Here is a 16788-nt window from a genome sequence, read left to right as displayed (position 1 = left end):
GGGTGGAAACGGACTGCACATACAGCCGGTAGCGCTCGCTTGCGTCACACCCCGCAGCTCCTGGTTGCGGGGGTAGAGGGGGTGGAGGACGGCGAAACATCCATGTCAGACATTTTGTTTGTACTATGAACAAAGAGCAAAACATGGTTACAACACACGCACCACAAATAGTCACAAACGAGTATTTTAAGAAGAAAATAAACGAGCAATGGGAATATAGAACATACACATATAACATATAGAGGAATAAGTGATGTAAAAACCCCAAGATATACTAGAACAGGGGAACGTAAGACGCAACATGCATACGAGACACCCAGCAAGTATATAGAAAAAAAAGGGCGGGAAAAATATTTCCTTTTGGCGGGAAAAATATTTCCAAGCGTAGTTACAGCAAACGCCCCGTAAAAGCACAGTTTATTAGAGAGAATAAACAGTAATAAATATCACAGAATGGTCGGAGAAACAGGAACACTGGAGCAGTTTATTGTACGTCTTGCTAGAGCAAGCGAAGAGACAAGAGTGAAGGGTGTCACATGGCAGCTAGGTGGCTACGCACGTGCTGCATGAGGTAATTGAGATCTCTGTGGTAGATTTCGCTATAGCAGCAGTTGTGGGAGACAACAGCCTCGGTATAACAGTGGTAACGTATTACTTAATGTAATTACTGCCCATATCTTCATGAAAATATCTTATATTTCCAACAACAACCCCCTCAAATAATTCTTCCAGCTGCATTTTAACACAGCTACAAACAATGTACACAAAACACAGCAGATATAGACCTAAAAAGACAAATGTTTCTGTGACCGAGCTGTATGAATCCAAACTTGTTTTGTCTGTTTTTAAAGAAGCGGCAACTCACCTCACTCCAAATAACTCAGCGCATAAACACAGTGTTCACACTCACCTGGAATGAGCGGCCTGCGTAATGCCGGGAAGAGCAGGAGAGAGCAAGCTGAAGAGCTGTCTGTGACCACCGCTGCTCCACCAGGGCCAGGGGAGATAACTCCTTAAAGGACTTGACAACACACTTGAGGAAGTACTCCAGCAGTGAGGAGCTCTGTGTGTTGAGTGTCTTGGGTGTGATGTCTTCACAGCTCCACAGTGACTTGCACTTCCTGCAACACATCACGATTACCTGTAACCTCCAGTCTACTTGTATCTCATGTACCATCTTACACACAGGCAGTACTGTTATTTGTCACTAGCCACCTAGTAAACTTCACTCTGAGGAAAGTTCAAACCACTGTTTACAAACTATTCAAAATGCATGTTTGGAAATATCTACTATGTTGTTTCTTAATAGGACTATTCTCTGAAGGTTATAAACATTTCAAGTCATTATTCAGTTTCTACACGTCTCCCAACCTGGCCTCCATGAAGTTCAGTATTGCCTTGATAACCTCCTCCACTGAACCAAGCGAGTCAGGGTCGGTGAGGTTGCTCATGGTGTCTGGGGTGATGGTGGCGCTGCTGTCGATGCTGAAGGTGGACTTGCCGATGGACAGCAAGGTGTTGTTTGATATGTGGGTGGGTGTTTCTATGAAAAGGAAACAAGACACATAAATATTCATTGGTGAGGTGAGGTGAAATTAGGTTAAAAGTCACGTCCAAGATTATTGCACTTATATAGTGACGTGCATGCTTGTGTGTGTGTTTGTGCATGTGCGTGTGTGTGGCTGCTTGTACTAGTCCGGACTGATGCCGATTTATAGTGCTAGCTCACTAAGATACCATGCCGCAGTTTAACATGAATCACCCACTCAGACACAGTATACTGACTTGTTTTAGCCCCTTAATGCTGAGGGACAGACAGGTAACATTGATTGATTCCATCTAAGAGAGTGAATTCTGCTTTAAATCATCATAAGCATAATTGCAAGCACAGTCTGGAGGAGCAAGTAAGTGGTTGACTACATTGCACACTGTGACAACATGATCTCTTCCGACCAACATGTGTACTGGTGATGTATTCTATCCTAGACTCCAGGTTCCCCTGAGAAGAGACTCACCTGACGTCAGGGGCATGTCCCTGTCCTCTGAGTTGACCTTGACAGCATCTGCCTGGCTACTGCGGTACCCTAGCAGCACTCGGGAGGTGTCGTGGCGGTCTTGTGACGACGCCAGCAGCAACAGGTTCTGCAGCAGCTTCTTGCAGTGTTCATACACCAGAGCCCTTGAGTGGTCCAGACCTACACATGAGTGGGACAGTTACACACGTCATGCATATAGAAATACCCAAACATCTGACAAACATCATAGGACCCAATCAACATAAACATATCCCAGAGCCACTCTAGCAGAAGCCTATCAACTATAACATCACTTGGATAACAAGCTGAATTGTAGTACAATCTCAAGATTGGAGTACAGATCCATAGGAAGATGATGTTATGATTAAGAACTGACCTAGGAAGATGATGTCATGATTGAGAACCGACCTAGGGAGATGATGTCATGATTGAGCACTGACCTAGAGTGATGATGTCATGATTGAGCACTGACCTAGGGTGATGATGTCATGATTGAGTACTGACCTAGGGTGATGATGTCATGATTGAGTACTGACCTAGGGTGATGATGTCATGATTGAGCACTGACCTAGAGTGATGATGTCATGATTGAGTACTGACCAAGGTAGATGATGTTATGATTGAGTACTGACCTAGGGTGATGATGTCATGATTGAGCTCTGACCTAGGGTAATGATGTCATGATTGAGTACTGACCTAGGAAGATGATGTCATGATTGTGTACTGACCTAGGGTGATGATGTCATGATTGAGCACTGACCTAGAGTGATGATGTCATGATTGAGTACTGACCTAGGAAGATGATGTCATGATTGTGTACTGACCTAGGGTGATGATGTTATGATTGAGCACTGACCTAGGGTAATGATGTCATGATTGAGCACTGACCTAGGGTGATGATGTCATGATTGAGTACTGACCTAGGAAGATGATGTGCAGCATGAGGGGGAGATGTGGGGACCAGTCAATCTCCAGCCCATCCAGGACCAGGTCTGACAGGAACATCACTGCCAGGTTGCTCCTGTTGTAGAAAGGGCAGTGTGCATCATTCAGCAAATTGTCAGTTATAAGCATCTTTCTCGCATTCATCTAATTTACATTATTAACACACATATATTACACTTCTAGCTTTCCTCTAGACATATGACAGGTGTGTAGTTTGTTACATTGAGTTCATCTTAACTGACTGACGTTTTATGAACGTATCTGAAATTTTTACAAACCTGTAGAGGTTATGAATTCTCTGATGAAATCCTCCTTGGGGCACTTATTGCATTTTCCTGGCTCAAGAAAATCTACATGACATAGTTGTAACCATTTTCCTTAATAAAAATTGTTACCACACAAAAAACTTTGTTTTTGTATGATATACGTCCACCCTTATGGTGCCTCACCCTCCACGGCGCGTCACGCCAAGGGAAGCAACTCTCACCCAAATCACTTTCCATATGTCTAATGCTGACGGAATGTGGGGAGGCGGGTGGCCGTGCCCCAAGGAGGATTTCATCAGAGAATTCATAACCTCTACAGGTTTGTAAAATTCTCTTTCAGATTAAATCCTCCTTGGGGCACTTATTGCATCAAGATAGACTCCTAAAGATAATCTAGGAAGTGGCATCCGTCAGCAACAAGCGTGCATAAAATACATCGTATTTTGATTATTTCAATGAATAAACAAGAGTTCAATAAATGGAACCAACCTTATCGTGAGGCACCACCGTCGAAAGGCGGGGGCTGGAGACAGGGCGTTATCGACCATACACAATGAAAAGAGCCATTCTTTGTGGCTCATCATATCGAGAACTCGAGACACACACACCCCCCACCCCACCCACTTTTTTGAACAAGTGATATTGGGGGCACAGATCACGAGAGACTATAAACCCGCACAGAGCTAGGCCAGAGGGTCCCCGTAATCGAAGGAGTGCATGTGCAATTACGATGATTATCGACTAGTAATGGCTGGTATTGTATCGACCGTAGAAGATAAAATCCGGACCGTTACTGAGCAGTGTTATAACCGGTCCGGGCGGTCTAAAATCTCGAAGGCTCAATCGGCTAGAGATGTAGTACTTTGCCCAGTTCGGAGAACTGACTGACCAAACCGAGCACGCTCGCTTGAGTGTTTGTCGAGTTGGTAATGTTTGATGAACGTGCTCGGCTGGCTCCAAATAGCCGCGGAGCAGATCTCCTCAATGGGCAGAGCCGCAGCATACGCTTGTGTCGTAGCCACTGCTCTAACCGAATGAGCCTTCAACTTGGTAGGGGGGTCCCTGCCTTGAAGCGTGTACGCCGTACATATAGTAGAGACTATCCACCGCGAGATAGTTTGTTTGCTCGCAGGTGAGCCAGCCTTCCTACCGCCATAACAGCAAAATAGTTGATTATCCTTACGGATACCCTTAGTTCTGCTGATATAGGACTTAAGGGTCCTGCGGACATCCAATACATGAGCATGTCTTGTAGTGGTCCCCGACGAGGAAGGCTGTGAAAGAGCAGGTAGCTCAATAGGAGCCGTCACGTGGAAGGCGTGTGCGACCTTAGGACGGTAAGAGTCCGGCAGGCGAATACTGACCCTGTCCCGGTGAAAGACAGTTAGTTCGGGATCGGCTGACATTGCGTGAATGTCGCCTACCCGTCTGCCGGACGTTACCGCCACAAGGAACGCCGTCTTCCAGCTCAACAGCTGAAGAGAGAGAGACGACAGATCCCGAAAGGAAGGACCGGACAGCCAATCAAGAACGATTGACAATTCCCAAGGGGGACTGATCCGCCGGACAGGCGGTCGGATCCTGTCCACACCTGCTAAAAAACGCTGCACTAATGGGTGCGCACCCAAAAGTGCCCCGTCGACGGGGACGTGAAAGGCAGCGATAGCTGTAGAGTACCCCCGGACTGTCGATGCGGCCAGGCCGACATCTAGTCGCGACTGGAGGAACTCAAGTACGGCTACGAGATCTGCAGAAAAGGGATCTGCAATCCTTCTATCGACACACCAGCGCGCATAGCAGGCCCATCTATCCTCGTACTGAACGTTTGTCGAATCCCTCCGCGAAGCCAGTATTGTGTCTGCAACTCGTGCAGGAATACCGCTCTCCTGGAGGCGATTCCGGACAGTGGCCAAGCCACCCACTGAATCCTGGGATTCGGGTGGAGGGCCTCGTTCTGGGATAGGAGGTCCGGTCGTAAAGGTAATAGAACAGGAGGCTGAGCCAGAAACCTGAGTATGACTGGAAACCAACTCTGCGCCGACCAAAGGGGTGCCAGGAGCACAAGTAGTCGCGCAGGCTGAGTGGCTAGCTGAGACAGGACCTTGGAAATCAGAGGTACTGGGGGGAATGCCCACAGTATTCTGTCCGTCCAATCTAGCTGGAAGGCGTCCGGTGCCACCGACCTCGGGTCGGGGACTCGGGAGCAGAACGTTGGTGTCTGGTGATTCACCCCAGACGCAAACAGATCCACCTGGAACGACCCGTATAACTGGGAGATAATCCCGAATATCCCCGGGTCGAGCCTCCACTCGTGAGGAGCGAGGATCCGGCGAGACAGAGCGTCCGCACGGACGTTGTCTACCCCCGGGAGATAAACAGGTAGCACCCTGATAACGTGTGAGTCGCACCATAGGAGGAACTGCCACGTCTCTTGGAGAAGCGACGGAGACACCGTTCCCCCCTGCTTCCGGATGTAAGTCATCGCCGTTTGGTTGTCCATCTCTAGACGCACCACTTGGCCACGAAGCAGATCCAGGAAGCGTTGGAACACCAACCTGACCGCTCTCAGTTCTAGCACATTGATATGCAGTTTGATCTCCTGCTGGGACCATAGTCCCGAGGCAGTGTGATCGTTCAGAACGCCTCCCCAGCCGGAGAGTGACGCGTCTGTTTGAACTGTGAGAGACGGCACGGGAGTGTCGAGGGGGAGCCCCCGGGACAGATTCCCGACCTCGGTCCACCACTGAAGGTGTGCATTGAGCCACTGCGGAGTCTCGAGAACAGTCTCGAGATCTTCCGAGTTCACCCAAAGTCGACGGAGCGCTTGTTGAATGGGTCTCATTCTCAAGCGCGCCCGCCAAACCACATCCACTGTCGCCGCCATGTTGCCCAGTAACTGGAGCCATGTACGAGCAGTGTGACTGGCGGACAGAAGGAACTGGGAAGTAACACTTCTGACCTTGGTAATGCGATCTTGTGACAGAGATACAAGTCCGCTCACCGTGTTGAAATTCGCCCCTAGGAAGACTAGATTCTGAGTAGGGCTCAGATCTGACTTCTTGAGATTGACTATCCACCCTAGAGTGATCAGAATATCTATCACTTGTTGTGTAGCTATCTGACTCAGGGATTGCGATAGAGCTCTTAGTAACCAGTCGTCGAGGTACGGATGGCAGAACCGACCTTTTGACCTGGCCACTTGGGCGGGAATCAACATCAGCTTGGTGAACACCCTCGGGGCCGTAGCGATCCCGAATGGTAGAACCCTGAACTGATAACACCTCCCGTCGAAAGAAAACCTGAGGTATTTCTTGAACTCGGGGTGTATGGGTACGTGGAGATAGGCGTCTTTTAGGTCTATTGACGTTAGCCATTCTCCGGTCTCGACAGCTGAGATCACCGAGCGCAGTGTCTCCATCCTGAAGGACGGTACCTCTATAAGTTTGTTCAGCCTTCTCAGATTGAGAATAGGCCTGAACCCTCCGTCTTTTTTGGTGACTAGGAAATATGTCGAGTAGAAGCCCTCGCTTTCCTGTCCCACGGGAACCGGTTCGATCGCAGCCTTCATAAGAAGTGCGTCGACCTCGGCACGGAGGAATTCCGCCCTCTCCAGGGTAGCAGGCACCGGAGTGTGCTTTATCCCGGAGAAGGGGGGCGGATGATGTTTCCACCGAGGCAAATGGCCATCCCTTAGAGTGGACAGGGTCCAGGGATTGGATGTGACTGTCTCCCATTCCTGCAGGAATAGAGCCAGTCGGCCGCCTACGGGGACATCCGGCTTGAGGCAGCAGACCCCGGCTGTCGGCAGTTCGAAAACATGCGACCGTGGGTCCGCCCGGGGCGCTTCGGGCGCTAATGGGAACCCGATGGGTTCCCGGCCCCGCGAAAAGGCTGCTGGCCTCGACCAGCTGCCCTGCCCCGGCCCCTGCCTCTCTTGCTCCTCCCGGCGCCCTTACCTGAAGGAAGCGGCTGCTTCCAAGCAGGTGCAGACTTCTGACCCGGCGCGTCAGCGTAGGAGGAAGCAAGTGGAGAGGTCCGCTTACGCGGTTTAACGCATGGTACCTCCAACAAGGCCTTAGAATCCTTGATGGAGGCATACAACTGTGCGGCCTCTCGGACCACCTGCTGAGCCCCAGGGAAGAGGGTGGCACCCATCTTATAAGGCAAAGCAAGTAGATCCTGGCGTGTGGAAGCCGAGTATTTGGATACCGACATCCACAGCCTGCGCATGCCCATGACTGCGCACATCATCTGCGAGGCACAGCTACGAATAGCGTCCCTCGCAAGATGACTATGTACCTCCGTCAGTTGCGCGGCCAACTCCGAAGAGTCGGCCGGCCCCTCTCCCGCTAACTCCCTCTGTACGGCCGACAGATAAGCGGAGTGTACGGACACCCGGAGCTGCTGACATGCGTTACGATATTGCTCCTCGAAGCAAACGTAAGCAGCCTTCAGCTCCGTACCGCACGCGGGAAAGGGTGGCAACCGCCGGCCCTGCTTGACCTTAGCCAAGTTGGGGGTCGAAGACCCCCCCAGGGTAACGGAGGTCCAGACGCATTCGTCCACCACCGGTACCTCAAAATCACCATCCTCTGCTAACGGGTACCGCTTAATAAGTTCGGGCAGGTCGAACTTCCTGCGGGCACCCGACAACAGAGGGTTGATGACTTCATGCACCAATGAAGACAGAATACGGAGCCGCACCTGGGGCGCCTTGCTCGGAGCAAAAGCGTCCCCCGGAAGGCGGAACTCAGTCGGATCCGACTGGGGCATGGGCGCAGCCACCTGAGGCAGTACCTGGACAATTTTGTCCCGTACATGCCTCAACGAGGAAACGAAGGAAAATATTCCCGAGGTCTCCGAGTCGTCTCCCCCCTCCTCCATCCACTCCTCCTCTCTCGATTCCGAGCCGAAATTAATCGACTCTTCCCCGAGAGAAGAGGCAGACGAAGTCGGAAGGGGACGCCCGAAGGCCTGGGCCTTCGCATCCCCGGGCTGCACCCGGCCCGAAGCCGAGTCCCGGTCCCGAGGTGCCGGGGGTTCAAGGGAACCCACCTGGCTCTGGGCTAGAAATCCGCTAGAGGAAGCCTCGGCCTCGGAAGAGGCGTCTGGCTCCGCTAGGGAGAACTGTGCGTCGGTAGTGAACGGGCCAGTGCCCGCCACCCCTCCGCTGGGGAGCGACCTCGAGCCGGCGCCGAAGCCCGGTCTGAGTTCGTCCCCGAGACCAAGTGGCCTGCCTCGGCCGACGCCGGGCATATCACAAGGTCTCGAAGCCGCGTCCGGCGCCGACAACGGGGAAGGCTCGGTCCGCAACTCCTCTCGGAGCTGAGACTTTACCTCCTCCATCATCGACGCCATCTGCGACCTCAACAAGGCAGAGATGTCTGCCAAAGACGGTGCAGGAGAGGGTGCAGTGATTGTGACGGGGACCCTAGAGCCTTCTCCCCCGGCCCCCGGGGAGGGAGCGGAGGAGACAGTCTCAGCTGCCTTTTTACCCTTTCTTACTTTTTTTGAGGGGGGCGGGGCGGTCTTTGCCGACCTAATGTCCACCCCCGCCTTCAATAGACCCTTAAAGTGTAAGAGGTCCACATTTCTCTTTTTTTGCGCCCGTGGTGTAAATGCAACACAGATCGGGCATGACCCATCGTCATGCCCGTCTTCGGCCAAACACTTTATGCAGGTATCATGCCTGTCTTGGGGGGGAATCGAAGCCGAGCACCCCGTACACAGTTTGAAGGTCTGTAAAAAAGACCGTAATTTTTGAGTTTGGCGGGAAGGGTAATAAAGTGCGATTGAAAGATCGGAAAGATACGTGCATAAATTGTGTAACTAGAAGCAAAGGCGTAATTTAGAATGCGATTGGTAACGCGATACTAATAGCCAATGTCGTAGTATAATTATAACACCAAAGTGGGCGTGTTACGCGCGAAGGTGTAGAAAACCCGTAAAAAAGGTAAGTGTAATTTAAAATAATTAACACACCACCTTGGGTTTATTTAAAGGAAAAGATTGTAGGCTAAAGCCCGATGATATAGATTAAAAAACCGAAGCCGTTTTTGATGGCCCTGGTGTTACATATATCATACGTGGCACTACAAAATGGACGCTACGACGGCCTTATTTCAAAGGTATCGTACACGTGTCACATAATTACAACTTTATAACTTTACAATGCGAGGTATTACGCCTTTGCATGAAAGAAATGTACCATACATACAGTTTGGTCTGCCATGGTTCTTGTACAAACGATAATCTTGTCTTTATATTGTCTTGAAAAAAACAGCACGTCTGTCTTTGTCAGATGACATAAGGAAAGTGATTTGGGTGAGAGTTGCTTCCCTTGGCGTGACGCGCCGTGGAGGGTGAGGCACCATAAGGGTGGACGTATATCATACAAAAACAAAGTTTTTTGTGTGGTAACAATTTTTATTAAGGAAAATGGTTACAACTATGTCATGTAGATTTTCTTGAGCCAGGAAAATGCAATAAGTGCCCCAAGGAGGATTTAATCTGAAAGAGAATAACGACCACAATGCTAAGATCAGCCTGTGCGACAGGACCAAAGTGTATAAAGCACACTCAAACCTTGACTATTGAATTCTATTAGAGTCAATTCTGGTTAACAAATTCTAATGACTGACTTGTATTTAGGTGGACCCAGCAATAGTCATCCAGCATCCACACTGGCACTGTTGACTGCCTCACCTGTGAAAGCCTGGGGTCGGCTGGATGTCTTCAGGCAGGAACTCATTAAGTTGAGCAAAGTATCCTCCATATGCCGGCATGGGAAGTGGATAGGGGTCAGGGGACCCACTCTGGGAACGCTCCCTGGACCTTGTGGGTGTGTGGCCCAGTCCATGTACTTCCTCCTCTGTGGGTCAAGCATACACAGTCAGGTTGAACAAAGAGTGTACAGAAAGGATAGATCATAAATTGGGGCAGTGTGTCTGATGTGGAGGCAGTACTTACCCTGGGGCAGTGTGTCTGATGTGGAGGCAGTACTTACCCTGGGGCAGTGTGTCTGATGTGGAGGCAGTACTTACCCTGGGGCAGTGTGTCTGATGTGGAGGCAGTACTTACCTTGGGGCAGTGTGTCTGCTGTGGAGGCAGTACTTACCCTGGGGCAGTGTATCTGATGTGGAGGCAGTACTTACCCTGGGGCAGTGTGTCTGATGTGGAGGCAGTACTTACCTTGGGGCAGTGTGTCTGATGTGGAGGCAGTACTTACCTTGGGGCAGTGTGTCTGATGTGGAGGCAGTACTTACCCTGGGGCAGTGTGTCTGATGTGGAGGCAGTACTTACCCTGGGACAGTGTGTCTGATGTGGAGGCAGTACTTACCCTGGGGCAGTGTGTCTGATGTGGAGGCAGTACTTACCCTGGGGCAGTGTGTCTGCTGTGGAGGCAGTACTTACCTTGGGGCAGTGTGTCTGCTGTGGAGGCAGTACTTACCTTGGGGCAGTGTGTCTGATGTGGAGGCAGTACTTACCCTGGGGCAGTGTGTCTGATGTGGAGGCAGTACTCGCAGCACTCTTCAGTGAAGCAGAGGAGTTGGTTCGTGGAGTGCTGCAAATACAAACACAGCTTGTCAAATACAAACACAGCCTGTCAAATACAAACACAGCCTGTCAAATACAAACACAGCCTGTCAAATACAAACACAGCCTGTCAAATACAAACAGAGCCTATCAAAATTAATGGCACAGTAAATAACAGTTCATGAACATCATCTTTACTACATGAGACTTAATGAATAAATAGTGCATAACATAAATCATTTGAAATGTTCCAGAAAATGAGATACATATCATGCTAATCTGTATGCAGAATTACACTTAAATGATGTTGTTAAATTACAAACAGAAAAGTGTATGATTATTCCTCTTTCTTGGTTTCAAAATTAAGAAACACTAAAAGCAAATGCATCAGGAAAGTATCCAAACAATGTATTAGGAGTTTGTGGAGAAAATATTATGAAATGTGCATGTAAAGTTTCAAAGTTTATTTCAGAAGAAAGGCCATTGGCCCACGTACAATAAATTACAAAAATCAATTTTGAGACAGATGTGCATTTTGTCTAACAAATAGAGAGTTTATATAAACTTTGCACAATTAATCAACATCAATTGCTTATTGCATGACACTAGAGAGTACAATTTTCTTCAACATGGGTTATGACAATAATATTTTGGGAAATATCTGTTTCTTAAATGCTTATAATATGGGCATACTAACATGAAATGGAACTCATCTTCAACAGCTTGCATGTCACAATAATTACAAAGTCTTTGAAAATATTCCACACCACAGTGTCAACCAATATTTTTCATCAAGGGTAGCTCACCAGACCGTAACAGAAAAATAACATGTCTATAACCTTGGCTAGATAAATTTGTTAAATAGAATTCCAGGTTCAAAAGTAACTTAAATTTGTTATAGATTATTAATTTATGAGTGTCACAAACTTTACTATACCATTCTTGTTGATAACAATCTTTCAGTCTTTGTACAAAGATATCAATAAATATTTTACAATCACCAACTTCTTGCGAAAACTAAACAAATTCCCATCCATAATCAAATAACCTTTGTTTATCATATGTGACCCATGTAATGTGACCAGCAGCATCTAGAGACTTCAATGGTATATAACATTGCTTTGAGTATCTAGTATGAGGTAAATATAATAAATGTAACCAGTATTTAATACACCTTTTATGGCAATCAACAACAATCTCCTAATACTGCTGCACTTCTTATAATGTGCATGTACATGTACTATGATACCATACTGTTTTATGCATTTGGGGTCAGATGACCTTGAAACAACAAAGAATTGAATAGAAAATATTCCAGCTGGGTCAAGTTGGTCACCAAACCAGATACTGCACACACATGTCTATCAATTTATCATTATTACCCACTTAAAGATATATATACATGTCAGAGCCTTCGCAGAGCCATGTGTAGTCAGACGAACTCACGCTTCACTAGGTAGCTCCTCATTGGTGCTGTGTCTTGGTGTGGAGCACACCCTTCTCTAACTGACAGCCGGTAATACTCACGCTTCACTGGGCAGATCCTCATTGGTGCTGTGTCTTGGTGTGGAGCACAACCTCCTCTAACTGACAGCCGGTAATACTCACGCTTCACTGGGCAGATCCTCATTGGTGCTGTGTCTTGGTGTGGAGCACACCCTTCTCTAACTGACAGCCGGTAATACTCACGCTTCACTGGGCAGATCCTCATTGGTGCTGTGTCTCTTGGTGTGGAGCACACCCTTCTCTGACTGACAGCCGGTAATACTCACGCTTCACTGGGCAGATCCTCATTGGTGCTGTGTCTCTTGGTGTGGAGCACACCCTTCTCTGACTGACAGCCGGTAATACTCACGCTTCACTGGGCAGATCCTCATTAGTGCTGTGTCTCTTGGTGTGGAGTACACCCTTCTCTGACTGACAGCCGGTAATACTCACGCTTCACTGGGCAGATCCTCATTGGTGCTGTGTCTCTTGGTGTGGAGTACACCCTTCTCCAGCTGACAGTCCGTAGTCTGACACACAAGCTTCTCGTCATCAGTGGTGTTCGGAGCGCCACCTACTTTACGCTGAGCAGACAGGCGGTAGTATGGAGGAGTCTGGGTCCTCTCGATGTTCATGTTCAGAGTCTCCACAGTCTGGGACAAATCAACAACGTTACATGTTGGTAACATGCCAACAAATGAATAACATCTTCTGTATTTACAAAGCATGATATTTTGGTGTATATTCCTACTGTTTCATGTCACAGTCAGCAATATTAACTCCATAAAGCAGCATCCTGCAAACAACCAGTTTGGTCGAACTAATGGTCGACTGCAGGACGAACAATCCATGACGTCAGGGTAAACTGACACAGAGCCACTGTAGCCACCTAAAGAACTGAATCGTTCAACAAGCATGGGTACTTGGTTCTGCCCATGAATACCGACAGGTACTTGGTAACAACGGAGATACAAGCATCCTGACTATATCTATACTTCCTGGACTAAACATGAGGAACAGTAGCAGCAAAAGATACCAAGTTCCAGCTAAATATTAATTCTGTTTGTTTACCAACTGACACACTGACAGATAGGCAAGGAATCTAACCTGTAGCTCATTCATCAGCTCGTCCACCAACTTCTCGGGCTTTGCTCGGCCAAGGTAGCTCACCACCCTCTTGACCTGCAACACATAGGTAAACCAGTCAGCCAATCATTCAGCATTTACAACTATGACATCTCAAGACCAGACCACATTTCATCCTCTATATCTCCAGAGCTCGCTCATCTCTGTATCAATTCCCATGATTCTCGAAATCTTAAATTACATGCCCTTGATTTTCATTAGCCAATTTGATTTGCTATGCTTCTCAGTCACCTCAAAATTCTTTATGATGGAAAGAATTTCTTCATGTCCAACTCCTTACCCATTTCCTTTTCACTCATCTCGATGTTTGATTGGTCGATAACATGTTAATGAAAACCAAGGGTGATCCAGGGCTTAGTGCAGGTTTACCAAAATGTTAGAGAAGGATAGATGGAGGATAGGTCCCAGGATAGATGGAGGATAGGTCCCAGGATAGATGGAGGATAGGTCCCAGGATAGATAGAGGATAGGTCCCAGGATAGATGGAGGATAGGTCCCAGGATAGATGAGGATAGGTCCCAGGATAGATGGAGGATAGATGGAGGATAGGTCCCAGGATAGATATAGGATAGGTTCCAGGATAGATGGAGGATAGGTTCCAGGATAGATGGAGGAAAGGTCCCAGGATAGATAGAGAATAGGTCCCAGAATAGGTCCCAGGATAGATGGAGGATAGGTCCCAGGATAGATGGAGGATAGGTCCCAGGATAGATGGAGGATAGATGGAGGATAGGTCCCAGGATAGATATAGGATAGGTTCCAGGATAGATTGAGGATAGGTCCCAGGATAGATAGAGGATAGGTCCCAGAATAGGTCCCAGGATAGATAGAGGATAGGTCCCAGGATATATAGAGGATAGGTCCCAGGATAGATAGAGGATAGGTCCCAGGATATATAGAGGATAGGTCCCAGGATATATAGAGGATAGGTCCCAGGATAGATACAGGATAGGTCCCAGGATAGATAGAGGATAGGTCCCAGGATAGGTCCCAGGATATATAGAGGATAGGTCCCAGGATAGATGGAGGATAGGTCCAGGGGTTAGTGTTGGTTTACAGAAATGTGAGTCCAGGATAGATAGAGGATAGGTCCCAGGATAGATAGAGGATAGGTCCCAGGATAGGTCCCAGGATAGATAGAGGATAGGTCCCAGGAAAGATAGAGGATAGGTCCCAGGATAGATAGAGGATAGATCCCAGGATAGATAGAGGATAGGTCCCAGGATAGATAGAGGATAGGTCCAGGGGTTAGTGTTGGTTTACAGAAATGTGAGTCCAGGATAGATAGAGAGGATCACCAGGTGTATGCATCACATGGCCTGATTGTTCAGTCACATGTGTTGCAATGTAAGATGGTTCTCTGAGATGGATCTCTCTTGTAGTGTTTTGTTCATGGTAGTTTACAGTACAGTATTGTGAAATAGTCACACTGTAGTTCATGAAAGTTTCACATTTATCAAAGGCCATTCAGCATGTTCAGTAAAATAAACAGGACTAAACTGTTGTTGTGTTCATTATCACAGTGTGGACATCCACCCTTTCTCGACCAGGGCCCACTTGCACAAAGCGATATTAGAGCTACGACTATTGTAAGCCTATGTTAAAGTACGGGAGTTACAATCATCTTAGCGCTAGGATCGATTTGTGCAAGTCAACCCTGGTCCATAAAGGCTGTTCATACCTGGGGTTATCCTTGTGTGAACTATCTTTGCTTAGCAATATATCTCCATGGTTGTTGAGCACACATTTTATAACACACATTGTTGGGGCCTACCTTTATCACCTACCTTTGTATAAGGTGATTTATATTACTGTCAAGCACACATCAACTCACTGTCACAAAAACTTTACTTACAAATGAAAGCAGGTGTGTGGGTGCGACATTAGTGATGACGACGAGGTACCGGATGACCACCTTCAGGTTGTTCTGCCAGCACACCATGAGAGCCGCCCACAGCGCCTCGATCTCCACCGGATGCTCATCGCCAAACTACAACAGACAGAATACACTTCACAACCAACAGATGAAGCATTCAGTGCTGTCACTGTTACAAAATGTCAGCTCGAAGCAAATCTCACGAGTGAAACTGTCGGTATGAAAGAAGCATAATCCAGTTGATACACTGACCAGCCTTTAGGGATTTAAGTTACCTGTTACAAATCGTAATAGACATTTTACCTTTAGTGAAACCCGCAAGAACGGCTTTGGTGACAAACCAAGGATCATAATCAGAGTCAAAGGGGAATCAAACCCATAACAGCAGATCCTGCAATAGTTGAGGGACACAACACTGTACAGCCACTTTAAGCCACTTTAAGCACCTTAAAGCCATAGGGTCGCATGTGCCCAACATTGGACAGTGAAGAAAGGAAAGTTTGCTTGTTTGTTTGTTGTTTAATATAACACTCTTCAAAATGTAACAGCCATATGATGGAGGCATGTAAATAACCAAGTGTGGACCAGACAATCCAGTGATTGAGACTGTGAGTATCAATTGCCATATTTGGGGTAGAGTGACACACAATTAACCAAGTTACCAAGCATGAACCATCCAATCCATTTGGTCATCTCTTACGACAAGCACAGGTTGCTGGGGATCTTTAGTAACTGGGAATCCCCATGGGGTTTGGGTCAGATAGAGTTATCACCTTGACTGTGATGAAGAAGAGGTTGTTTAGGACCATCTCTGTGGCCTGAGTGGACCCCCATCCCTCTCCCTTCAGGGGGCAGAAGATGGACTCCGTTTGGCTGTCCTGGAGTCGGTTCAGGAAGTTGGAGATGGGGTTGGCAGGGGGCACTGCTGGATCAACCAGTTCCATGTTGTGTAACCATGGCAACAGATACTTCAGCAACGTTTGTCGCACTGAGGGCTTTGCTGTTTGAAACCTGTGTGTGATTTCTGAAAAAAAGAACAGAAAATTCTATAGTAAACAAAATATTTAGTATGTCAATGGGAAATTGTCTACCATCATAACAATTTTGGTTTTGGTCTGCTGTATTCTGGCTAGCTGTTCAGACACTCACCTGAGAACATGGGCCCGGTGAGACCTGTGTGTATTCTGGCTAGCTGTTAAGACACTCACCTGCAAACATGGGCATGGTGAGATCCGGGTGTATTCTGGCTAGCTGTTCAGACACTCACCTGAGAACATGGGCATGGTGAGATCCGGGTGTATTCTGGTTAGCTGTTAAGACACTCACCTGAGAACATGAGCATGGTGAGATCCGGGTGTATTCTGGCTAGCTGTTCAGACACTCACCTGAGAACATGGGCCCGGGGAAGCCTGTGTGTATTCTGGCTAGCTGTTAAGACACTCACCCGAGAACATAGGCATGGTGAGATCCGGGTGTATCCTGGCTAGCTGTTAAGACA

The 16788-nt window shown here is 47.8% G+C and overlaps 1 protein-coding gene across 6 annotated transcripts in view; it reads right to left on the bottom strand.

Moving 5' to 3' along the window:
* Nucleotides 1-16788, bottom strand: part of LOC124141893 (protein furry-like) — a 91045-nt gene that overhangs the window by 32137 nt on the left and 42120 nt on the right. For all 6 annotated transcript variants that reach the window (XM_048387691.1, XM_048387688.1, XM_048387690.1 and 3 more), the window contains 10 exons: nucleotides 16064-16314; nucleotides 15270-15404; nucleotides 13376-13450; nucleotides 12722-12921; nucleotides 10735-10811; nucleotides 9953-10118; nucleotides 2957-3057; nucleotides 2016-2195; nucleotides 1372-1543; nucleotides 911-1121 (listed from right to left, as the gene is read on the bottom strand). In XM_048387691.1, coding sequence (XP_048243648.1) covers nucleotides 911-1121; nucleotides 1372-1543; nucleotides 2016-2195; nucleotides 2957-3057; nucleotides 9953-10118; nucleotides 10735-10811; nucleotides 12722-12921; nucleotides 13376-13450; nucleotides 15270-15404; nucleotides 16064-16314 — 1568 coding nt within the window. The remainder of the gene's footprint in view (nucleotides 1-910; nucleotides 1122-1371; nucleotides 1544-2015; nucleotides 2196-2956; nucleotides 3058-9952; nucleotides 10119-10734; nucleotides 10812-12721; nucleotides 12922-13375; nucleotides 13451-15269; nucleotides 15405-16063; nucleotides 16315-16788) is intronic.

The sequence above is a fragment of the Haliotis rufescens genome, unplaced genomic scaffold, assembly GCF_023055435.1.
Source record: "Haliotis rufescens isolate VD_foot unplaced genomic scaffold, xgHalRufe1.0.p SCAF_7, whole genome shotgun sequence".
NCBI classification, from domain to species: Eukaryota; Metazoa; Mollusca; class Gastropoda; order Lepetellida; family Haliotidae; genus Haliotis; species Haliotis rufescens.
Note: the sequence above shows the minus strand (reverse complement) of the source record. Positions and strands in the feature narration are given on the sequence as shown.